At 41.3% G+C, this 26,657-nt stretch overlaps 1 protein-coding gene across 2 annotated transcripts in view; it reads right to left on the bottom strand.

Annotated features, from left to right (window-relative positions):
• XPO6 (exportin 6) overlaps nucleotides 1-23,174 on the bottom strand; it is a 58,468-nt gene extending 35,294 nt beyond the window's left edge. For both annotated transcript variants that reach the window (XM_060786241.2, XM_060786242.2), the window contains exons 1-6: nucleotides 22,559-23,174; nucleotides 9,096-9,186; nucleotides 6,236-6,348; nucleotides 4,284-4,481; nucleotides 3,552-3,711; nucleotides 663-740 (exon numbers count right to left, since the gene is read on the bottom strand). In XM_060786241.2, coding sequence (XP_060642224.2) covers nucleotides 663-740; nucleotides 3,552-3,711; nucleotides 4,284-4,481; nucleotides 6,236-6,348; nucleotides 9,096-9,186; nucleotides 22,559-22,561 — 643 coding nt within the window. In that variant the 5' untranslated portion in view covers nucleotides 22,562-23,174. The remainder of the gene's footprint in view (nucleotides 1-662; nucleotides 741-3,551; nucleotides 3,712-4,283; nucleotides 4,482-6,235; nucleotides 6,349-9,095; nucleotides 9,187-22,558) is intronic.
• Nucleotides 23,175-26,657: the final 3,483 nt, after the last annotated feature.

Below are 26,657 nucleotides of genomic sequence, written 5' to 3'. Positions count from 1 at the left end.
TGTAAATCATGAGTTAGTTTGGATTGAATTTGTTCAGAAAGATCAAGCCTTTTGACATGGCAGCTCTTGTGCATTTTGAAATGAACTCTGTTTCCTTTAATTAAAAGAGCACAGCAAATATCAGGCTGAATCATGTTACATGCAATGTACAGATTTTCTGGTTTCTGAGTTAAAGGTGCTTAGCATTTGTGCTAACAAGACAGCAAATCTTCACAAAATGGCACAAAAAAGATTCAACAAAAAGAAATTATTATAGTCTAGCATTTAGTCCTTCCCATTATGAATGCCCAATAGGAAGTTCCTTTTTTGTGGCCCAGATTATGCGATGATGAACAGGGATAATGTGAATCAATTAAAGACATTAAAAGGTATATATTATCCAAGAAATAAGAGTCACTGCAGTGTGGCTCCTTGCCATGTTGTCAAAATAAATGGTAGAGGCCTTAGATCAAATGGGAGAAATCCAAGATGAAATTCCTTTCAAGTCAAACCTCCAGAACCCATGATCTGGGCCACAAAATAGTACTGCACTTCAGTAGCTCTCGAAAATTCAGAAAATATTTTAGTGAGGTTATTGTCTCATACCTTCACTATGCAGAATAAAACTCAAACGAAAAACAGAAAATAAGCTAATTGGGTTAAGGGACTGACTCAGGCCTTACCACTTTCTCCTGATGTTGGAGAGGGTGGTGGAGTGGCAGCAGTAACACTGTATTTATCCCAGATGCTTTCCAAAATACCTGTAAGGAAAGAAGATGAAAGCAGCTAGGAATGGCAGGAAGATTCCTACACATTGTGTGAATTTCAGTTACATGTCACAACTATAATGCAAATTCCAATGCTCAGAGTTTGTTTGAGGAATTCAAGGCATTTTTTAAGCTTTCAAGCTTTTACTTTGATGTATATGCTCCTGCAGAGGCTCAGACTAAGGCCGTGATGGCGAACCTATGACACGCGTGACAGCACTGACATGCATAGCCATTTTCAATGACACGCAGCCACATAGCGCCAAATCCCGAAGGGCACGCCCCTGGCTGGTTGCTTGCTTGCTCGCTCCTCCAAACAGTAGAAAGAGAGGGAGAGAGGAAAAAAGTGTACTGTCTCTTTAAGGCAGGAGCGCTCGCGGGAGAAACACACAGGCGCACCTTGGTGGCTGGGGTCTTTTTTTCCTCCTCCTCAGCTAAACCCATCCGGCGCTGCTGCTTCTGTCTCAGGCTGGGCTGGCAGCTAGTCAAACTTTCTTGAGGCAGGAGGGCCAAGTTAGGGAGGGGGCGGGTTTCCCGCAGCCGCTGGCCCCATCCTGCATTCCCTCCTCTCTCTTCCTCACTTTTCCAGATTTTCCCTTTCTTTCTTTCTTTCTTTCTTTTTCTTTCTCTCTCTCTCTCTCTCTCTCTTCTCCTCCTTCCTATTCACCCCACCCTTCCTTTCCTCCATCCTGTGATCCTGGCATTTTCACTGTAGCTTTTAGATCTCTCCTCCCATCCCAACATCCTTCTGACCGTATATTCCTGTTCTTATCTGCCTCTCTGCTCAGGGTGGGGTGCAACATAGCTAAAACACATAATTACAAGTAATCAAATGCCTATATTAAAAGACATCAACCAAAGCTTTACACACATTGGGTTGCTGTGAGTTTTCCGAGCTGTCTGGCCATGTTCCAGGAGCATTCTCTCCTGACGTTTTGCTCAAATTTTATGGCAGCATCCTCAGAGGTTTGTTGGAAACTAGGCAAGTGGGGTTTATATCCCTGTGGAATAACGTCCAGGGTGGGAGAAATAACTTTTGTCTGTCGGAGGCAAGTGTGAATGTTGCAATTGGCCACTTTGATTAACACTAAATTGCCTTGCAGCTTCAAAATCTGGCTCCTTCCTGCTCAGGGGAATCCTTTGTTGGGATGTGTTAGCTGGGCCTGACTGATTCTTGTCTGGAATCCCTCTGTTTTCTGAGTGTTGCTCTTTCTTTACTGTCCTGATTTTAGAGTTTTTTAAATATTGCTAGCCAGATTGTGCTCATTTTCATGGTTTCCTCTTTTTTGTTGAAACTGTCCACATGCTTGTGGATTTCAGTGGCTTCTCACAATTTTTCCCTCGATGTACTTTTGTGACATCTTATTCTCAGTGTTAAACAATATTTTTTTACATTTATCTTTACATTGCTTTAGTTTCAATACATTTTTTCTTCCACCCCTAATCCTCCCCCCTCCCCCCATTGACAAGATGGTCCTTCTTCATTTATTCGAGCCTTCATTGCATTCTATCTAGTTTTTCCCCCCAATGTTCATCTTCTGGTTTAGCTTCTTGTATCCAATTTTTAAAGGGTGTGTGTTAAATAATATCAAGACCAGAAAAGAAACCGACTGAAGGATGAACAAAGATGTCACTAAGCAGTTAAATAATTAGTTTTTGGATTATTAAATAAATTGTAATTTATATATTACAATTATGCATTTTTGTTATTTAAAGTAAATATCGCAAAATTATGGGGGTTTTTTTTCTCAAAGTGGCACCCCACCTGAATTATGCTTGGTTTTTTTGGCGAATTTTGACACACCAAGCTCAAAAGGTTGCCCATCACTGGTCTAAGGTCACTACTCAAGTACTAAAAGAGTTGAGATCTCTCATCTTTGCCCAAGCCTAGATTCTCAATGGTGCTCTGGAATTACAAGCTATGAATGTTGAAGGAACAAAGAAAAACATTCACAGCATTTATCCCTCTGCTTAGAAAATCCCTCTCAATTTGATTCAGTGTGTTAGTTGATAGCAAAATGGATTATTCAAAGCAGAGGCATAGAGGTGATAAAGTATGATGTTGTTTATGGTTATGTTTCATTTTACATAAATAGTGCTGTTGGCAATAAGTCACAAATATATCTGGCTATTAAAATGTCAGTAACTTTTCTGGGGAAGGAGCCATTATGAGCGAGGCAAGTATATCTGAGATCCATTTCCATATTGGATGAAAGAAATAGCCCTCCATATTCACTGGGCAAAGGGCTCCCTGGGAATGCATATTACCCAGGAATAAAAACCACACAAAATCAACTAATTCAAAGTCCCTCAAAGCGGACAAGAGCAAAGTGGACAGCAGTCTCCCAAAGTAGGAAGAGCATGAGGCACGAGGTCCAGAATCTGCTCCCTTGAAGCCCTAAAACCATGTACTCCCATGCTGGTGCTGTCTGATGTCTCTTAACTCAAATGCTGCTCTTATGTCAAAGTGAAACCTGGGTTGAATGTCAGCTCTTAGTTCTAAATCCTCTTAAGTTGGGATGCCCTTAAGCAGAGGTTCCACTGTATTGCATTGCTTGTTATTATCCACAAAAGGTCTGCATCTCAGTACCAAAATGCACATCCGTAGGACTACAAACTGCACGATCCTTCTGGAATGCCCTGACATTAAGATGCCTTGATACTGATGTAATAAGAGTGATGTCAAGCTTCTCTCACTTGTGATTCTCTTTAAAAGATGGCTTTTGGAAAAAAAGGCAGACATGGCTGCAAAACCAGGGATTCCTCCCTTTCTTCTGCTGCTCCTGCCCCATCGCTTTCACTCACCTGTGAGAAGCCCAAGGACAGTTTGGACCTGATCCAGGAGCAATTTGCGCAGCTCCTCCTTCCGTGCGATGCTGAGGTCCTCCCGTGGACATGCCAACTCTTCAGACGTTGTTTTCAGCATGATTAGCCCAAGTGGAGTTGTCACAGGGGACTGGATCAACTGTTAAAGGAAACCAGGTTATAAATATTAAACAGCTAGCATTCTCTGCCCATTATTATTATTACTATTATATTTATTTATACCCTGCTTTATCTCCTCCGAAGGGGACTCAAAAGCTCCACTATTTTTAAAGAAGCTCAGGGTCGAGTTGATTTATTTCATTATTACATGATTTCTTTCTTGTTCTGAAGCAAAATACCTCAGGCAGTGAACAAATAAAAAAACTATGTAACTTAGTTAAAAAAAGAAAAAGAAATTGCAGCTGACTCTCACAGTGAATGGGTTCTGCATTTTGCCATTTTTATTACATTATTGTATATAATGAGATCAACAGATTTTGCATTGCTGCATTAATCAGGCTAATTAAAAGAAACCGGTTCACATAGATAAGGGAGGTTACAGGAAGATCCTCCACAGTTTCTCTCAATATTAAATTCATACAGTTTTCTGAAGGGCCATTTCAGGCAGTGTAATAGTATAACAGGACTTGGGTCGTATCATCCTTCTTCTGAAATAGTTTTCATTCAGACAAAAGCTGAACTCGGCAGTGTAATTTCTAGAAAGCATCTCACCTGTAAAATATTTGTGAAGAAGTCATGGTAGAACATTGGCCAGTCTTGCCGGCCAATATCCACAATGACTTTACAAAGCTTGTTCCTGATGAAATAAGGCAGCGTTTTGTGATGAGTCAAAAGAATCTTGGGCAGGCAGCTGCGAATCTCCATTTTATCTTGAGATGGGACCCCAAGCCACATCTTGTTAATCAGGTTCTGGAAAAGCATAAAAGATAACCCTGTTATCAGATTTCGGATGCCTGAAAAGACAACTCTACTTAGCTGAAGCCTACAGTTAAGATACTAAATCAAAAGGTAGAAATGCCACTGATAATCGAAAAAGATAATGCCTATTTAAAAGTCATTTTTAGACTATTTACTTAGTGACGGAATCCATCAGCGAATGTTTATTTAGAATTAGGAAGGATTATTCTCAACTAGTGTTGAGGGAGAACTTTAACCCTACTACTAACACTAAAGATAAATACTGGAATGCTATTGCATTTATGAAGAGTAGAAAAAGGCTAACCAAAATTAAGTGATCCATATAAAAAGTATTGTATGTTGGAAATGACAACCTTCTTCAAGCCTTTTCTAGCAATGTTCATCTATGATCCTGTGGCTTACTGTTTTCTGTATGTATGTTCTGGGTATGCAATTTCCTTTACTCCATGGTTCCTGGGAAATTATAAAATGGGCTGTAGACCACATCATCTCCATAGACAGACGACAGACTACTTTAGACCTTGGATCACACGCTTGCTTGCTGTTTTGCTGTAAGACAGTGGTTCCCAACCTGTGGTCCGTGGACCACCAGTGGTCCGCGGGAATGAAAATATGGTCCCCGGCCTCATCATTACTACACTGTTACAACTAGAGCGACTGGTCTAGCGAAGCCCTCTTATCGTGCCAAGGCTTATTAAATATAATTTTCTGTGGGCGAGAAGATGGCGACTCTTGGACGGCATGTGTTCTGTATTAGAAACTAGAGCTGATGTCTATCCAATGCAATTTTCTGAATCACTACCCCAAATAACCAAACCGAACCTAAAGTTGACCAAAAGCTGATTCGTAATCCTTTTGGTACTAATGTTGGAGAGTGGTCCCTGGTCAAAGTGGTCCCTGGTCAAAAAAAGGCTGGGAACCACTGGTGTAAGAGATATCCTGGCTGGACGGCACAGAAAATTATCTCAAACATATCTGAAACTGGACAGCTATGTTTTGTATCTGTGTATGCTGTACAAATGAAGGTTGTGAGTAAACCAAATATGTTATTTTTATCCAAGCTGACTTCATTTTTGTCTCTTGAGTGCATGATATAAAACAAATTGTTTTATGGGAGAGTAGCGTATATATATTTTTGGGCAATGAAAAACACTTTTGAAGCACTGCTGTTTTTTTATGCACTGGCAAAATCTCCGTTTTCCTAACAAATCAGAGATAACAGGTTATTTAGGCTAACAACTGAAACCATTGCCTTGCATAATTATTTGTTTGTATACAGCAAGAGAAGATTATACTCTAAAGGGGTTTTGGCTCTTCTCTGAAAGGTCATGCTTTTCTAAAAATGTTATGATCTCCAAAAGGTGTTCTCCAAAAGGTTATGAATGCCATTTTCCAAAATTGTAATACTTGTGTTAATTTTGTGCAAACTCATATTAAAACAGTTAACATCCAGAATTAAATTATTATTTTCAAAAGGAAGACACTGCAATGAAAAGTACATACTAAATAGCCAAAATATTGGAGGAGCAAGTCCTTCCTTTACAGGGAAATGATAGATCAAGGTTTTACAAGTTTTGCTACATATATAGACACACAAAGCTAAAAGAGTCAAGATATTGCCTTGTATGTCTGTTCAATACTAACAGACCCAGACACTTATTTCTATGTTCACTGTGTGATATACATTTCTTTTCATGATCACAACACATGCCTTTTGGTATGTTCATTCTTGCTTGGAAACTCACCTCAAACACTGTCAAACTATACATCATCACATAGTCATTTCTTGTGCTTGAAATGAAATACAGACAGAATCTCCAGGCGCCAATCTGTTGGGCAAAGTTATTTAGGAGTTCCTCTGGGGGAGGAAAAATAATTACAAATGTGTTAAAACTCAGAACAATGAAAATTATGAATCTATTCATTCACACTTTTGGAATGATACCCATTTGTTAAATAGAATAGGATCCCATAGGGTCTGGAGCATAATCTCTGTTACCAATACAAGGAAAGTAGTAGTCGGCCAATTTTATGTAGATTTTTTAATAACTAATTTTTATTTTAAAAAGCAAGCTTACAATCAAACATATACAGAAACAGATTTCACAAAACAAAAGGACCATATCCTCTTAAAAACAACATTTTCTTAGTATAGAATATTAACTTAAAACAACTTACAAATTCTTATCTAAAGCAATCATCCTAACAATACAACCCACGCAATCCTGTTAACACATCCTATGCGTGGAACAATAAAAAAATCCTTTAATATCCTTTGATGTAGATTTTTTTAAAAAGGGATATTTTGTGGCACACTTTCTTTGGTTTAATTGTTTGTTGAAATTACTGGATTATCTAACTGTTTAATCTTAATCATCACCATTATCATCATCATCTTTATTTCTATCCTGCCCCATCTTCCCGAAAGAACTCAGGGCGGCTCACAACACAAGTAAACACAATAGACAATATATACAAATTAAGTAACAAGTTAATAAAGGAAGAAAGCAAAATAAAACAAAATAAACAGATTAAACAATAAACAGTAAAAACATTAGTTAAAAACACATTTAAAACACAGTAGTTCCAACAGATTAAATAGATGAGATAAAAGCCAAAGTACTTGAGCATATCCATAAAACAAAGACCTTGTCCCCATTAACAGGATATTACTAATCATTTTCAAAGGCCTTTTTGAAATAGCTAAGTCTTTAAGTCCTCCTTAAAAATCATGACAGTGGTTGCTTGTCTGATCTCCTTGGGGAGGGTGTTCAAGAGCTGGAGGGTGGGCACTATTGAGAAGGCCCTCTCCCTCGTCCCCATCGCCTCGCTGGCGATGGAGGCAGGACCAAGAAGAGGATTTCCCCAGCTGATCTTAGAGCTCAAACAGGTTCATAAAGGAGATGTGGTTGCATAAACAGGCAGGACCCAAATAATATAAGCCTTTATAGGTAATGATGTGCACTTTGAATTGGGCCCAGAAGCAAACAGGCAACCAATGTAGTTGCTTTGGGGGGGGGGGGGGTCATATGTTCTCTATGACCCCTCCCCCATCAGTCAGCAGCCTGGCTGCAGATCTTTGTACTAATTGGAGCTTCTGAACCATCTTCAGAAGCAGCCCCACACAGAGTGCGTTGCAGTAATCCATATGAGCTGTAACAAAGGCATGGACCACTGTGGCTAGATCTGGATTCTCAAGGTATGGTCACAGCTAGCTCACAAGCTTTAATTGTGTATAGGCCCCCAGACTGTGGACCTGTGCTCTCGGGGAGTGGGTAACCATCTTCGGCACAGGTTGTCACACTATACCCTGACTGGTGTCATGACTGACCAGGAGAGCATACAGCTCACAACTGCAGTGTGGGATATATGAATCTACAACTTAATTACAATACATCAGAGTCTAAGGCCCCTTCTACACAGCTGTATAAAATCCAGATTATCTGCTTTGAACTGGATTATATGGCAGGGTAGAAGGGCCCAAAAAGTTTTAAAACCTAAGGACTCTGAAGCTAGGAGACGGGCGACTGACACAAGACTCATCACTCCAAGGAATTAATTTCCTTTTATTGATTTTTTTTTGCAGCAGCAGCAGTTAGGTTATGGGCTTTCGTGATCTACTAAAATTTACCCAGATCATGATCTACCTTCAGCTTACCCCTGCTGTAAATAACAGATCAAATTGATATGAGAGAATAATAGTAGCTTATTATGTCTGTTTGTGTCAGAGTTGATCATTCTTCCAGCTACTGAATGCATAAAGATAATGGCTGTGCATCTAATCCATGTTTCCTGGCACAGAAAGACTCTTTTGAAACAGTCCACTGGGAGATTACTCTGGAATTCCGATTATTCCTGTGTTCAAATGAATGCAGAAGGCAACAGCAAGTGGGAGAAAGGAAGAATCTCATCAGCAGGGATGCTCGCAGCTTGGCCTCGAGCTATGTAATTCATACATTCTTTGTGCATTCCATCTGTGCTATGAAAAAGTATTTCAGACTTATGCACTGAAACAAGGCACAGAATCGCCCTGGCAACCCTTCATGAAGGGAAATCAGCTATGTTGTTATCCACTTCCCATGGAAAGTAACAGTTCCTCCTAGGTGGTTTGCTATTCATAGCTCAATTTTTTTCTGGATTGCATGAAACATGGATGCAGGTGAGCTCCGTTTTATGCTTCTATAAAAGACCTGAATGAAAGCCGAAGAAGAAATCAAGACCTTCTTTATGCAAAGGTCAACTGCCATGACTCAAGGAAGGACTGAATTGTCCAATTGTAAACTAGGGAAGTTTGTGACATCAGAAAAAAAGGAAAGAGTAGAATTAATTTATTATCTATCTATACACCATATTTGTACCCTGCCCTTCTCACCCCAAGAAGTACTCAGAGTGGCCTTACAATAGGCAACAATTTGATGCCTTATCAAAAAAACAAAAAACAAATAATAAATAAATAAGTACAACGTACAATTCCATTTCTTATACTATGTGTTGAGGGCAGGTTGAGGGCCCACTTTTGAAATCTCATTCGAGTACCAGCAAAGCTATTTGATATAGCAGTTGGAGAAAGTTGGTTGCAGCTGTTGTAAATAGACATGAACTTACCGATCTCACGCTTCCTTTCGTTGGTAGTGCAATTGTGGAAAAACTCTGTCATTAGACTCTCCAAAGCTCGCAACGAAGCCTCCTCAGAAGCCTGTTGAAGACATTTCAGAGAATATTTTGGCAACGTACACCTTGAATACCTTCGTCTAAATAACATCTTGAATGTCTTTGTCTAAATGCCTAAATTCATTCAAAACCATACCTCATTCAAAATCTCCCATAAGGATATTTAATTGTCTTCAGTGCCAGAACTCCACTCTCCTCCCTAGCCCCTCTTCAACTCTAATCTCTTCCCAGACCTTAATTTATGAGCAAAAACCAAGCACTGTTAATGTATTTAAGTATATATTCCAAGGATATTTGAGAATCCTTTCAACAGAATATGAGCATGTTGAAAAGCACTAACATCACCCTTAACCAAAGAGCGAAGGTATCACCAAGAAGCAAAGGTATCACCAAGAAGCCCAAGTTTACATATCAGATCTAAGTGGAAGAAGGCACGAGAAATTGTACATAGTAAGTAAATGAGACAGGGCAAAATATGATGTTTATACATTCTATTTTGTTATGGATAAAACAAGGTAGCAAAAATTACTGGACCAATAGGTAAGAACTTTTTTTCCCAGATGTTATATAGGGACTAAAGCAAAAGAACCTTAAATGGCTATCTACTACCAAAAGCAAAACCAGAAACAAATCCCCCATATCCAATGAGAGGCAGCTCTTAATGATAACCCCTAACTGTAGCACATTGTAGTTATTTGTTATTGAAGCAGAGGCTTTTTGTGATTTCCAGTGGTTCAATTTTGGGGACCCAAAACACTCCCCAGCCAATCTAGGAAGTGTGCGTGTGTGGGGGGGCACTACCATATTGAGAAAACCATGAACCGCCCAGAAATTAAACAGTGCTTATGCAAATACACACACACACACACAGAACTAACGCAGGCACAATAGAGGCCTTTTTTTGAGACAAGAAGGGCACAGAAAGTGACCCCTGCTCGTAACCCATGGTTAAAATAGGCCTCTCTTTGGACTAAATTGGCCTGGAGGGTCCCCAAACATGTCCCCCCTAGAGCAAAGCTTCTTAAATTTTTCCATTCGCAATCCCTTTTGGCCCAAAATTTTTTAAACTAACCCCATGTATAGTACATGTCCAAGACAACCAGGGCAGGCACGGGGCAACTTCGGCCCTCCAGGTGTTTTGGACTCCCACAAGTGGGATATGTGGGAGTTGAAGTCCAAAACACCTGGAGGGCGAGGTTGGCCTACGCCTGCCCTAGGTGATGTTCAGAAAAATTTCCAGGACCCCAACTTCAAGCTAAAGCAACCCTTACATTTGGATACCCTGTTTTCCACTCCACAGAATACAGCAACCAAAAAGACTACATTATCCCAATCAGTTCAGCTGAAATTCAGAAACCAGCTTTAACAGAACTAAATTTAAACTGGCTCGCACACTAACAGACTGTATCTTGGCAACAGAAAACTGGATTTTCAATTTCTCTTTGTATATTTAAAATAGAAGGCGCATCTCACAAGACTGACTGCTCAGAGATCAGTTGCAGTCTTACAAAACGTCAAAACAAACGAGCATTTTATATGCTAACACGTGAAAGATTCCACCAGAGAAAATTATGTAAAAATGCTTGAGGGGTTTCAAAGATTAAGTAAAATACTGAAATAGTAAGCTAAAGAAATTATTTAATGTAAGAAGTCTGTGGGATGACAGTAACATTGTCATTATACATCTTTTAAAGTGGCAAGTCAATTTTAACTTTTTGTTTTATGATTACGGGTTTTTTTGGGATGGAGGGAGTGTTGGAGAAGTTAGTTTTAACAGGTGTATATGTAGTATAAATTATGCATTGGAAAATTATGAACTTGAATAATTATATTGCTGAAAAATTAATAAAAATATTGATTACAATGTTCTTGTCCTGTTTACAAATGATCCTTAAATTATTCTGCCATGTGTTTTTTATGTTTCACATATTATTACCTATTAATATTACTGAAAAGGGCTGTGTTTAAAAAATCTTTCCTGGCTCAAGTTTAGTCTGGATTGAGAAGAAATGAGCTGCGATATGTAAGGCTTAACAAATATAGTTTATGTAGGGACTCCAAGATACAACCAGTCAGAGATACATACAGAAGACACAGACTTTAAGAAGGCGTGACAGGGTTCTTTCCAACATACTGAGGATCTGTACCATCTCTGCGCCCACTAAATGCCATTTTCCTTTTCTAGAAATACATATAAGCATCACTCCATCTACATCATTTTGACTAACAATTATACTTTCTAGGAACACGTCAAAGACAAGTTTGTAAGATTTTCTGGGGTAATGCAGTCCATTATGTATTTTATTCCCCTAGATAAAGTAGGACAACATGTTTTGTTTTTATATATTGTTTTATATTGCCCATCATTCTGAGGTCACTTGATGCAAGCAGTTTACAACTATGTACATCAATAAACCAATAGCGAACTGAACCATATTCATGCTGTTTTTACCAACAAAAAAAAAGAAAGAAAAGAAAAAGGAGTCCACTTGATTATCACAATCTATTATAATGTCTACAACTTGGGGTGGAAAAGTCTCACTATTGTTTTTGCTGCTGCTAAGCAGTTAGAAGTCAAACGCTGTGGCCAATCTGTATGAGTCATCCAGAAATCTAATGTTGATCTCGAGTTACCTTCTGGCTACTGCTGGAAGAAAGGCTGCTTATACTGCCAAGGAATACAAAAAGGCGTTGGTTGGCACCACAACTACGTTGTGTTGCTGCAACACACTAACACAGCTATCCTAAAGCCAATAACACATCCAATGTAGCAGCAAAGAGAAATCAAGTACATCCAACAGAATTACCTTCTGAACATTTTTTGGTCTTGCAGATACAATTCTTGAGAAACCCGGTCTTTCTTAACTTGCTATGACTAATAAAGAACCACACTTGTCCCTCCCCACGTTGATTATCTGCAGAATGAGACGCACAGTCGTACTGCAATGTCATCTGTTTGAGAGTAATTTCAAAGAGGTAATATAGTAAAGATCATACTGTAAAAGCAGCAGATCCCATTTGATCCTGAAAGCTAAGCAGGGTCAGCCCTGTTTCTATCTGGATGGGACACTGTCACTGAATATCATGCATTTTAAGCTATACTCAGAGGATGGAACTGGCAATACCACTTCTGAGTACTCCTTGCCTAAGAAAATGTGATGCACTTCATGAGGTCACCAAAAGTCAACAGGAAAATGAAAGGAACAGTTATTTTGAGGACTGATATTTGGGGTGGTAACGAGGCTTGCTACACAAAGCTCCATTAGCCATATTCATTGATTTGTAGAGGAACTTTCTCAGCAGTTTGGAAACAAGTGCCCTATACATGTTGCCAAATATTTTCAAGATAGGTATGTGAACTTCATGGGTCCCAGAATGCCTCTTTCGACAAGGAAGTTAGAAGGTGATGCAATTCATCCTTGTCATGTTTCTTAGCATTTATCTCTGCCATCGCCAGTGCTCAATCACCACAAAGTACTAATTACACCAGCAATGTTTTGCACAGTTTTTAAAGTATTCAGCCCAGGATGATCTTCTCCGCTAATAAATTAGTCACATGTAAAATAGAAAGGGTAGCATAGAACAAAGGAAGTGTATTTTTGTGCCATCGCATATGAATGTTATGCTCAAACGTATCTTGAGTAAACCAGAACAGGGAAAGTTCTTTTATGCAAAGAACAATCTATCCATGGACTACAGTAATCCAGCACACTGGAAGCTTATTGAGCTGTTTAAGAAATTTTAAACATCTGATTTTTTAATGTTAGAACAAGATATACTTTAATGCCACTAATATACTTGCCTGAACACTAATATCCACTTGGACTAACAAATTCAATTATGATTTTATTGAACACATACAGTACTTGGAACCAGGGTGCCTTTAAAAACTGAATTGTAAATTTCCCCCTGTAATACAAGCTGTTAACCTCATTGTCTCCAAATAGTAATTCTGTGGTTTATAATTCTTGTATCTATTTATAAATTTTAAAAAATACAACCTCATACTTTGTTTCAATTTTTTAAATAAATAATACAGATAATAAAAACCTCTGGAGAGTCCCACTTTCCCAGAAACCTTAAAATGTTCTCAAATGATTTGTATAAAGAAAAGGCCATTTGGCTGAACACAATAATTATTCTGTCTTGTTCCACTAAAGTTTCATATTGAAAAAACTCTCTAAGTATTCTTAATATCCATGTAGGAAAACAGACTTCAAGAGAGTTTAATTTATTTGTAAAAGGTAATCATTTACAATCTAATCTAAACACATTCTCCACCTCATTGTTCTACAATCCTTCTCGGGTACTTTTATAGTGCCTCTCAATATAAGGTGGTTTACAACTCTATTTAGTTTTTGAACAAACCTGGCAATATACAGACTGACCACCCAATATGTTTTCTAGCTAAATGGGAATTCAACCCAATCTAAGTATCTAACCATTTTTACTGTTCAGTTTACATTTTGAACTATTTAAATGCACACAACAAGAAAGTGGTGAAAAGTCCGTTGCAATCAGGCTCAGAGACACCAGGAACAGTCAGGAGCAACTTGAGAAACTGCAAGTTGCTTCTGGTATGAGCAGAATACTTGGATACTTACTGTGATAAAGTTTGCTAGGCACTTGGAAGAGAAAACTGCTTATTCTGGTTTTGTTCAGTTATTCCAAAAGTCTGGGGGAAGTTCAGTGCTCTATCTGGCTATGTTTCTTGACCTATACCTTAACTTTGTGCAACAATCTCTGCCAGGTACACAAACCAGGGAAGATGCACTACCAATTATTCTGTAACAGGGATGTCTGTCTGTATTCAGAATTCCCTTTTTGAATTGGAACTTGATGAATGTCAGCCCTCTACAAGACTTTGCTCAGTACCAAATACCGGCAGACAGTGTTTGATAATACATGGTGCAGCAGGGAAAGCGTACCAGGACTTTAGTTCAGCATTCCTTCACAGACAGTGGTATAACTGGGGCCCAAAGCGACTATATTTCTTTGATTCTAAGACATGACTGATTATAAAATACACACTTTATTAATTTAAAAGTACCTATAATTCTAAGGTCTACTCCATCTGTAGAGATGTTTATCCAGGGGGAAAAGTACGTCTCAGATTAAAGAAATACAGTATTTTTACTATGGTTGACATGTAAGTGGGCCTGACAAGATACATTTTCATTTCTCCATGATAGGATGAAGATGATAGATCCATAAGTGCAGAAGCACACAAATAAAATCAAAGTAGGAAGATGTGACCCTTTTTGATGTAAGAACTCTATAAGAAGGTTGCTAAAAAAGAATTTCATTTCCCAGTCCTTTCCCGGTCATCAATCTCTTCCAAGCTTTGAACTGGCAAGCTAAAATGAAAACTATCTTACCAAGCCCGAGAAATGTAAATTAACCCTTTTTATGTCAACAAAGAGATGTCAATGTTTGCCATGATGCTGACAAAGATCCTAGAGCCCATCTGTCTAGCAGTAAGATGCCAAGCTCACTACAACTCCCCCTTCCTTTGCCAGTAATCTCTGATGCGGTGCTTGCAAGAATCATCTTTGCAAAGTGTATTTGCAGGCCCTTGATTTTAACATTTAAAGGAGGATGGTGTGCATGTATGTGCCTTCAAATCACTTGTTTTATGGTGACCCCATGAAGTTTTCTCAGGCAAGACATATTCAGAGATGGCTCTGCCAATTCCACATTCTGAAATGTAGTCTACGGCACTCTTCATTCATTGACAGTCTCCCACTCAAGTACCAATGAGAGTTGGCCCTGCTTAGCTTTCAAGATCAGACAGGATGTGGTGCCTATATGTTTACATATCAATCATTTGTGTTAATGCAACAAATAGAAATGGGGGAAGTGTGGAGACTGTGGCTGACTATGTGGCTGCGCACATGACAAGGAACTGTTCCCTCTCCTGAAGCAGGACAAATGGTTAGGAATAAAGTAGTGGATGATAACTGAGAGAAGCTGGCAGAATTAGGGAGATAAAGGGAGGGATAAATGCAATTGTGAGGGGATCTTTAAAGGTCCCGACTCTTATAATGGCTTTACTGACTGAGTGTATTTTATATTACTTTCTCATTTTGCTTTGATTTTAAATTGTTGTAAGATCCTTTGATTTGGTCAATACAAATTTACAAAGGAAACAAACAAATGACAAAGCTGATTAATATGTCCACAAAATGTACTATCTTGCAACAATGATTACTCGTTTACTGTGGGGTTGGCAGGGAATGGGGAATAAAAAGCTCCATCCATACCAGCATTTCTATATGGGAAAGAAGGGAAGCAAAGAAACACATTACCCATTCACCCCCACACCACCCACTCGCTTACACAAGTATTCATTTATATGTGCCAAGGAAATGGCCATATAAAGCTAAAATAAAAGATTAGATTCGAAGATGAAATAAAAGACCTTAATATTTAATTGTGAGACACAAAGAGCTGGGCATGTTTAGCCTGCAGAAGAGAAGGCTGAAAGGAGACATGATAGCCATGAAGAAATATATGATGGGAGGTCATAGGGAGAAGGGAGCAAGCGTGTTTTCTGCTGCCTTGGAGACTAGTATGCAGAACAATGGCTTCAAACTACAGGAAAGGAGATTCCACTTGCACACTAGGAAGAACTTCATAACGTTGAGAGCTGTTCAGCAGTGGAACTCTCTGCCCTAGAGTAGGGTGGAGGCTCTTTCTTTGGAGGCTTTTAAACAGAGGCTGGATGGCTATTTTTCAGGGGAAGATTTGAATGTGATTTTCCTGCTTCTTGGCAGAATGGGGTTGGACTTGGTGGCCCATGAGGTCTCTTTCAACTCTATGATTTTACGACACAGCAGTCAAAATGGTGGTGCATAAATGTGGACATCCTTAGATCCAATGTGACCCCTGCCACTGACTAACTCAATGCATTTTGGCTATCTATATGACTGTTCTGTGCACCTGCCATGCAAGGATCATAATAATGGCCAAGTGATAAGAATTTTTGGGATCATGTGCGGAAAAGGCATTGAAATTTGCTATCGAAGTCACTTTCTCTCCAACTTAATTTCACCAAATTGTTGGAAGGATGAGATGAATGCAAGGTGGGAGCTAATATACCATCTTAAATCTGCCAAAAATAACAGGTAGAACATTCTTAGAATCTTTAATTTGTTGCTTTCTGGTGGCACAGTGGGTTTAATGGCTGAGCTGCTGAACTTGCTGATTGAAAGGTCACAGGTTCTAATCCGGGGAGCAGCGTGAGCTCCCGCTGTTAGTCCCAGTTTCTGCCAACCTAGCACTTTGAAAAGATGTAAATGTGAGTAGATCAATAGGTACTGCTCCGGTGGGAAAGTAAGGGTGCTCCATGCAATCATGTCAGCCACATGACCTTGGAGGTGTCTATGGACAACGCCGACTCTTCAGCTTAGAAATGGATATGAGCACCAACCCCCAGAGTCAGAAGCAACTGGACTTAATGTCAGGGGAAAACCTTTACCTTTAATAAGAACTATCAACATGGTTCTTCAATTCCTTAGGGCATGGCAAGTTGTCCAGTCTAGCATTGTAGAAGAATTTACTAAAATTGAGGAACCCCCATCAATCACAATTTGGGGTTGGTTAGCAAGGTCAGTTAATGCTATATCATTTGCAACAGGCCTTTGAGTATAAAAGCTCATTTGACCAAGGAAGATAGTTTTGACCGTTGTTCTTTACAGGAAGGAAAAGCACTGTCAAGTCGTGTTTGAAACAGTACTTCTCTTACAGCAGAATGCAGAATATATACACACACACACACACACACACAAAACCCAGAATCTCCTCCTGCTGCAATATGAAAAAAACAACAACTAACTGATGAAGTCAGTATGACTCAAAGTGCTCACAGAACAGGAAATTTAGTGACAATGAGCATTCTTGCATTCTTGGGTATGAGATTGACGTGGGATACTGTTAATGATTACAGCTTCAAATGTATACCAAAGAGGGAGGAAATGCAAGAGTGAAGGCTCTTGGCAACACTTCAGGAGAAAGTAAACTACAGTGACATCTTGAGAAGCACCTAGCATCCTACAGGCTACTGAACATTTGAAGACATACCTGACTATTCTCTGCACCTACAATGTAAGGATCATAATAATGACCAAGTGATAAGAATTTTCAGGGTCATGTGCAGAAAACATAGGTCTGGAATGTGAAGTATTTTTTCAGCATCACTAAAATATCAGTCTATGGCTAACAAACAGCATCACCTGTTATAAAGCCCCCCTAGCAATTCTGAGATGAACACATTCATATTTATAACTCTAATTAAGGGATTAGTATCAATTCTATCTTTTAAAAATCAAATATCTACAGCTGTACACAAAGAAAACATGACCCAGTGACAGACAAACAAGAAATGTAAGATTTGGAATCATCCAAGTGCAGGAAAGCAAAACAAAACAATATTAAAGTAATTGTAAAGGTTTTCCCCAGACATTAAGTCCAGTCGTGTCCAACTCTGGGGGTTGGTGCTCATCTCCATTTATAAGCCATTGAACCAGTGTTGTCTGCAGGCACCTCCAAGGTAATGTGGCCAGCATGACTGTATGGAGCACTGTTACCTTCCCACCGGAGAGGTACCTATTGATCTACTCACATTTGCATGTTTTCGAACTGCTAGGTTGGCAGAAGTTGGAGCTGAAAGCGGATGCTCACGCCACTCCCCAGATTCGAACCTGTGACCTTTCAGTCAACAAGGTAGGAGCCCCCGGTGACGCAGTGGGTTAAACCCCTGTGCTGGCAGGACTGAAGACCAACAGGTCGCAGGTTCGAATCTGGGGAGAGGTGGATGAGCTCCTTCTATCAGCTCCGGGCGTCCCCTGAGCAACGTCCTTGCAGATGGCCAATTCTCTCATACCAGAAGCGACTTGCAGTTTCTCTGGTTGCTCCTGACACGACCAAAAAAAAAAGTCAACAAGCTCAGCAGCCTTGCGGTTTAACTCACTGCGCCACCGGGGGCTCCAAAACAATATTAGACCATGTCATAGACATTAACATTTATGCAGGTATTGTCCTGGAAAAATATCTTCATGATGGTAACAACTGATCATGGATGTCATACACAAAAACAGCCCACAAACACCAAAACAATGGGGCCATTGGAACTCTTCATAAAAAAGAATCCTTTGAAGCATTCTATAAATAAATTCAATAAATACTAAAAAAATCTGTAACAATTTAGAGGTTCTCAAAATCTGGACACAATAAATTTATAAATTCCATTTGTGAATGGGCAGGCAAAACATATGTTTAAATACAACAGTCATGGTATGGAAATGCTAACACAAACCTTATACTCACATTTTCTAATGTGACTTCTGTGTAAATACTCTTTGAACACAATTCAATTAGTGCAAGTCTAAAGAGTATACAGAAAATCCATACACCTTTTAAACTCTCATTTATTGAGCTGTGTTCTTTCACCAGAAGCAATGAATAATGGGTGAATTATAACAGAAGCCAGAGGGAGAGGTCTGGGAATCTAGCTGAAAGATTCTGTCTAATGGAGAAACATCAAAAAGAAGAGAGCAGATTAAAGAACAATTGTTAGGTGATACCACTAATTGCTTTCAATTAAAGCAAATAATATTTTTTCATCTAATCCAAAATGTCAAAAACAAAGCCATTCATCCTATCTGAAACAATTATTCTACTAGCAGAGATTAGTTATGTCAAAAGTATGGCATGTAAAATGTATTACATTCTTATTATTATTCAACATTATAACGCTGAAAGGCAGAAATAAATTATTAGAAAAAGACCCTAAAACAATATTATCAGAAAAAGTGAGACAAAATATGGAGTATGGTTCCTTTATGGGAAATCTCAAAGAAATAGAAGGTACATTAAGAACAATAAATTGTTGGTATTTAACACCACCAAATGAAGGCAAGAGTATGAATTTGTGGATGCATATATGTGTGTGTCATGGTCATGCCACCACACATTGGTGTTTGAATTAGATGTCTTTCAAGTAACAAATAAAATTATAAAAGAAATAAATAATAATGGTGCTAGAAGTGGGTTTACTATTCTTATACATTTGGGGTGGTATGGGATTGGGGAAAATAAATCATGCAAGTGGGGTCATCACAATGGGAATTGTAACATAAGTGGAGGCCTCAACATATCCACAAGTCATTTAAAAATCCATAATTGTAGCATCAAGGCCTACCCTCTACTTATACAAGAAGTAACCACAATTGTGCATCCATGGCAATATTATTCACAAAGCTAGGGAATGCAGCAAATGAATTCTTAGTACAACTAAACTTGGAATGACCTGGCAATAAAGGAAGTTGATCATAGAATCATGAAACAGGATCATTCTAGGGACTTCTTGAGAGGTGATCACTGTTTCCCCTACACACACTTTTGCAAGTGTCCTGCAACACTAATGTGAAGGGCTGACTATACAGTACTTTGATTTAATCAGTTCAATAATGCCTTTGTATCTATGGGATTATGTTCCAGCAGACTGCACTCACATAAAGTAGAAGATATGACTAATACCATTAAATTACTTCATTTAATGGCATTCAGTCCCAGCATACCACAGAGTTGCACTGGAGAACCTAGAGAGGTACTCTCTCTAGGAACTTGGTGCATCCTCCAATGCAATGCTCCAAGCTTATTGTTTGTTAGTTATAAAAAAGCTCCTTGACAACTGCTGACTAGGAAGCAAACAAACAGCCATGACCACAAAGATTATTTTATTACTTTTTTATTTTATACAACAATCCTTGGATCTATTCCACCAGTTGTTGTTCATTCGTTCAGTCGTCTCCGACTTTTCGTGACCTCATGGACCAGCCCACGCCAGAGCTCCCTGTCGGCCGTTACCACCCCCAGCTCCCTCAAGGTCAGTCCAGTCACTTCAAGGATGCCATCCATCCATCTTGCCCTTGGTCGGCCCCTCTTCCTTTTGCCTTCCACTTTCCCCAGCATAATTGTCTTCTCTAGGCTTTGCTGTCTCCTCATGATGTGGCCAAAGTACTTCAACTTTGTCTCTAGTATCTTTCCCTCCAGTGAGCAGTCGGGCTTTATTTCCTGGAGGATGGACTGGTTGGATCTTCTCGCAGTCCAAGGCACTCTCAGCACTTTCCTCCAACACCACAGCTCAAAAGCATCGATCTTCCTTCGCTCAGCCTTCCCTAAGGTCCAGCTCTCACATCCGTAGGTTACTACAGGGAATACCATGGCTTTGACTAGGCGGATCTTTGTTGCCAGTCTGATGTCTCTACTCTTTACTATTTTATCGAGATTGGACATTGCTCTCCTCCCAAGAAGTAAGCGTCTTCTGGTTTCCTGGCCACAGTCTGCATCTGCAGCAATCTTTGCACCTAGAAAGTCTGTCACGGCCTCCACGGTTTCTCCCTCTATTTTCCAGTTGTCAATCATTCTTGTTGCCATAATCTTGGTTTTTTTGACGTTTAGCTGCAACCCGGCTTTTGCGCTTTCTTCTTTCACCTTGATTAGAAGGCTCCTCAGCTCCTCCTCGCTTTCGGCCATCAGAGTGGTGTCATCTGCATATCTGAGGTTGTTAATGTTTCTTCCAGCAATTTTCACCCCAGCTGTGCATTCATCAAGCCCCGCACATCGCATGATGTGTTCTGCATACAAGTTAAAAAGGTTGGATGAGAGGATGCAGCCTTGCCGTACGCCTTTCCCAATCTTGAACCAGTCTGTTGTTCCGTGGTCAGTTCTTACTGTTGCTACTTGGTCCTTGTACAGATTCCTCAGGAGAGAGACAAGGTGGCTTGGGATGCCCATCCCACTAAGAACTTGCCACAATTTATTATGATCCACACAGTCAAAGGCTTTAGAATAGTCAATGAAGCAGAAGTAGATGTTTTTCTGAAACTCCCTGCCTTTCTCCATTATCCAGCGGATATTGGCAATCTCGTCTCTCGTTCCTCTGCCTTTTCTAAACCCAGCTTGAACATCTGGCAACTCTCGCTCCATGTATTGCTGGAGTCTTCCTTGCAGGATCTTGAGCATTACCTTACTGGCATGAGAAATAAGGGCCACTGTACGGAAGTTTGAGCAGTCTTTCGCATTTCCCTTTTTTGGTATGGGGATATAAGTTGATTTTTTCCAATCTGATGGCCATTCTTGTGTTTTCCATATTTGCTGGCAAATGGCATGCATCACCTTGACAGCATCATCTTTTAAGATTTTAAACAGTTCAGCTGGGATCCCGTCGTCTCCTGCTGCCTTGTTGTTAGCAATGCTTCTTAAGGCCCATTCAACCTCACTCCTCAGGATGTCTGGTTCTAATTCATTCCACCAGTACAAATGCCAATTGAAGCTAACGTTTCCAGATGAAGAAAGACAGGATTCCTTCCATTTAATAACTAGATAGAAGAGGACATTTCAGAAAGCAGCACCTGTTGAGATTAACTTTTCTACTCAATCATTAAATGGATGAGAGCTGTGTCCCTTTATTTCACCTGGAAAACTCTATTTCCAGAGATGCTCAGTATCGCTTTCCTGTGTTGATACTGGCAGCCTTGAGTTGGCACTTGAAAATACAATTAGCAAGCCAGTCACTCACAGAAGCCCCCATCTGAACTGACCACTTAATGAATTTTAAAGTTAGCTTCAAACTGGTGGTCGAGAAAAACCACTCTCTCATGAAAGAGTGTGAAAGAAACTGCCTTAATGCACACCAATCCTTTGGTCTGATGCAACTGTCATCCAGGCCTCAAACTGGTTCCAGGATGTCCTCGTCATTTGCAGAGTACAACCATATTTCTTCAATACAGGTTTAAACTGCATTGAATAGTCAGTGTGGACAGGGCCTGAGTTGTGACTCTGTTGATGTTTCAGAGGGGCACTTATTGTACTTCCTAGGCAGGCTTTGGCCCAGCTTCTCCTCTTGGCCTCAGCATCCCATTTACCAAAATGTGTGCTCATAATGGACAATGACTTAAGATCAGGCATGGACGAAGTTTGGCCCTCCCTCGAGGTGTTTTGAACTTCAACTCCCACAATTTCTAACAGTCTATTGCCTATTAGGAATTGTGGGAACTGAAGTTCAAAACACCTGGAGTGCCCAAGTTGGCCCATGCCTGCTTAAAATGGCAATAATGATAATATTTCTTACACCTGGCGGGATCAAGTCTGCTTAAATGGTAAAAGTAATATAATAATTCTTAAAGAATGGCAATGATTTCCAAACATGCCGATCCAATGCGATCTCATCTTAAACCAGGCATGGGCCAATTTCCGCCCTTCCTCCAGATGTTTTGGACTTCAACTCCTACCATTCCTGGTGGTAAGCTGTTAGGAATGGTGGGAGTTGAAGTCCAAAACACCTGGAGGAAGGGCAGAAATTGGCCTTGCCTGTCTTAAACGTTCTCACTTACCATGGTGGCTTTTCGTGTTGGCTTCCAGGGCTTCCCTTCCTTCAGCTCATGTCAGGGTCGACGAGAGAGAGGAGCTGCTGCTGCTGCTGCTGCTTCTTCTTCGGAGGGCCTTCTTCCTCCATGGCGGCTCCAAAAGTGAGAACTTTGACCAAAGGCTTTTACTCCCCCAACAGGCTTCAGAGACCCATGAAGTGGGCAGGAGTCAGGAAAAAAAAGAGTGTCCGTGCCCCTTTAAGAGGAATAAACCTATTGGGTGGAGAAGAAAGGATGGTCTGAGCAGGCTCAAAGGAAGGAGAGGCCTATCATGAAAGGCCTGGCAGGAAAGGCCGAGATGGATGTCTCTTTGGGAGGAAGGCTTTTTGAGAGAAGCCTATGAGGAAAAACCCCTCACTCTGGGCTGGGAAGGAAGCCTGCGTGGAAGAGGCCGGCCTGCCTGCCTGCCTTTGGGGGCCTTTATGTCCCCCTAGAAAGTCGGCTCGTAGTCACCACACGCCAGGCCCTCCTTCAAGGGAGAAACGCATCCTTCCACTTCCTCTCCGCCTTCCCTCCCGCCCCGCCTCCTTCTCCCGCAGCACTCTCTCCCATCCTTCCTGTCACGCCGGAAGCGGATGGGCGGGGCCACACATCCGGGAAACTGCGGTGTTTGTGTGGCTGCGCGCTCCTATTAGCTGTGCTAAGCCACACCCTTCTGGAGGAGGGGGGAAGCCTCCGCCGTGTGCTTATTGGCTGAATCAAGCCACGCCCCTCTGGTAAAGAGATAAATAAAGGTCTCTGCTGTGTGCTGATTGGCTACGCTAAGCCACGCCCTCCTATTGAGGATAAAAAAAAGCGGCGAGGTGTGCTGATTGGCTACGCTAAGCCATGCCTTTCTAGAGAAGGGAAGAATCATCATCATCATCATAAATAACTCTTTCTTTGTACCCCGCTCCCATTTCCCCAAGGGACTCGGTGCGGCTTACATGAGGCGGAGCCCAAACACACAATACAAGCAATAATCACAACAATGCAAGCAATTAAAATTAAAATTAAACATATAACATTATCAATGAGACAACATGCAATTAAAACTATGGGAAGACCAAATGTAAAATTAGAAATAGTGCTGAACATGGACGAACAGGTGATAGTGGCGTTTGTGGAGAGACATATGGGCAGGCCTAAAAAAAGGCACACTGGAACAACCACGTCTTCAAGCTCCTCCTGAAGACTGCCAGAGTTGGGGCCTGTCTGATGTCCTTCGGGAGTGAGTTCCAGAGTCGAGGGGCCACCACCAAAAAGGCCCTCTCTCTCGTCCCCACCAATCGCGCCTGCGATGCTGGCGGGATTGAGAGCAGGGCCTCTCCGGATGAATGAAGAGATCGTGTGGGTTTGTATACAGAGATGTGGTCATGCAGGTAGGCGGGTCCCAAACCGTTCAGGGCTTTGTAGGTAAGAACCTGCACCTTGAATTGGGTCCGGTAAATGAATGGCAGCCAGTGGAGCTCCTTGAACAGGAGGGATGACCGCTCTCTGTAAGGAGCCCCAGCTAACAATCTGGCTGCCACCCGTTGGATCATCTGAAATTTCCGGGCCGTTTTCAAGGGTAGCCCCACGTAGAGTGCATTGCAGTAATCCAGTCTAGAGGTGACCAAGGCATGGACCACCTTGGCCAGATCCGCCTTCCCGAGGTACAGTCGCAGTTGGCGCACAAGTCTTAATTGTGCAAAGGCCCTCCCGGCTATCGCCGACGCCTGAGCCTCAAACGTAAGTGAAGAATCCAGGAGGACCCCCAAACTGCGGACCTGTGATTTCAGGGGGAGTGCAGCCCCGTCCAGCACAGGTTGCTACACTATACGATCGACCAGGAGGACCTCTGTCTTGTCAGGATTAATCTTCAGCTTGTTCGTCCTCATCCAGACAGCCACAGCGGTCAGGCACTCGCCCAGCACTCGAGGGGCTTCCTTGGAATTCGGTGGAAAAGAGTAGTAGAGTTATGTGTCATCTGCATAGAGATGGCACCCAACTCCAAAACTCTGGATGACCTCTCCCAGCGGTTTCATGTAGATGTTAAAAAGCATGGGAGACAGAATGGAGCCTTGCGGGACCCCACAGGACAAAGGCCAGGGGTCCAAGAAGGCGTCTCCCAGCTTCACCATCTGGGATCGACCCTCCAGGAAGGACCGGAGCCACGACAGAGCCGTACCTCCAAGACCCATCCCGGAGAGTTGTCCCAGAAGGATACCATGATCAATGGTATTGAAAGCCGCTGAGATGTCCAAGAGAACCAACAGGGTCACACTCCCCCTGTCCAGCTCCCTACGGAGATCATCTACCAAGGCGACCAAAGCTGTCTCGGTGCGATGGCCAGGCCTGAAGCTGGCGTTAACCAGCAGGACCTTAAGTCCGGGGGGACTGCCATGGAGTCTACCACAGCCTACCTTCTCCAGGGTCGCAAGAACTCTGTTGGAAGGAAAGAAAGCCTCTGCTGTGAGCTTATTGGCCAATATAAGCCAGGCCCACTAGTAAAGTCAGAGGAAAAGCCTCCGCGGTGTGCTTCTTGCCCACACTAAGCCACGCCCCTTGGTGAAGCGAAGAAGAAAAGACCTTTGCCATGAGCTTATTGGCTAAGACATGCCACACCCTTCTATGGGGGGGGGGGGGCTCTGCGGTGTGCTTATTGGCTGAGCCAAGCCACGCCTTTCTGTTAAAGGAAGGAAAAAAAGTGGGTTGTAGATTTTTCAGGCTGTATGGCCATGTTTTGGAAGCATTCTTTTCTGACCTTTTGCCTGCATCTATGGCAGGCATCCTCAGTGGTTGTGAGGTCTGTTGGAAACTAGGTATATCACACCTAAACTAGGTATATCACACCTAAAAAATTAGGGATGATGTATAAAAACATAGACAACTCCCTTTTCCTAGTTTCCAACAGACCGCATCACTTCTGAGGATGCCTACCATAGATGCAGGCAAAAATGTCAGGAGTAAATGCTTCTAGAACATGGCCATATAGCCCGGAAAACCTACAACAACCCAGTGATTCTAGCCATGAAAGCCTTCGACAATACACTGAAGGAAAAAAAAACACCTTTGTGGTGTGCTTATTGGCAGCTTAACATATTGCTTTTAACTTGTTTGTGGCTGGGATGTTCAATTTGGATGTACTGTCCATTTTAATTAGTAGCTATTGCTGCATTTTTATTGAGTATTTTATCTAAATTGAGTTGGGGTTTTGTAATTTTTGTAAGTGTTGTTTTATGTTAATTGGTATTGTTACTGTCACAAATGTTGATGTGTTGTATGTATTCTTATGGCAACATGCTGTGCTGTTCTAGAAGCCGCCCCAAGTCCCTTCTGGAAGATGGTGATGGGATATAAATAAAGTTGCTATTATTACTACGCTAAACCACACCCCTCTGGTGAAGTTGGAGCAGTGGTTCTCAAACTATGGACCGTGGCCCACTGGTGGCCCACAAAATCTAAAATAACGTCTGCGGCTCTAGATTATTAAATATGGGTTTCTGTGGGCAAGCAGATGGTGACTACTGGATGGCGTACGTTCTGTATCAGAAACTAGAGCTGATGTGGTCTATCTAATGCAATTTTCTGAATCGGCACCCCAAGTAACCAAACCAAATCTAAAGTTGACCAAAAAGTTATTCATAACACTTTTGGTACTAATGTTGGAGAGTGGTTCTTGCTCAAAGTAGTCCCTGGTCAAAAAAAGGTTTGGAACCACTGTATTAGAGGAGGAAAGCCTCTGCGATGTGTTTATTGGCCAAGCTTAGCCACGTCTCAATAGTGAAAGAAAGGAAAAAAGACTCTGCGGTGTGCTTATTGGCCAAACTAAGCCACACTTTTCTATTGAAGGGAAGAAAAAAGGCTTCTGCTGTAAGCTTATTGGCTAAGACAAGGCATGCCCTTCTGTTGAAGGGGGAAGGCCTCTCTGGTGTGCTTATTGGCCAAGATAAGCCACATCCCTCTGGTGAAGTTGGGGGGGGGGGGAGCCCCTGTTGTGAGCTTATTGGCCAAGCTAAGTCACGACCCATTGAGCCCCTGGTGACGCAGCAGGTTAAACAACTGAGCTGAATTTGCTGACGAAAGGTTAGCCGTTCAAACCCAG

Source organism: Anolis sagrei, chromosome X (genome assembly GCF_037176765.1).
Source record: "Anolis sagrei isolate rAnoSag1 chromosome X, rAnoSag1.mat, whole genome shotgun sequence".
Taxonomy (NCBI): domain Eukaryota; kingdom Metazoa; phylum Chordata; class Lepidosauria; order Squamata; family Dactyloidae; genus Anolis; species Anolis sagrei.
Note: the sequence above shows the minus strand (reverse complement) of the source record. Positions and strands in the feature narration are given on the sequence as shown.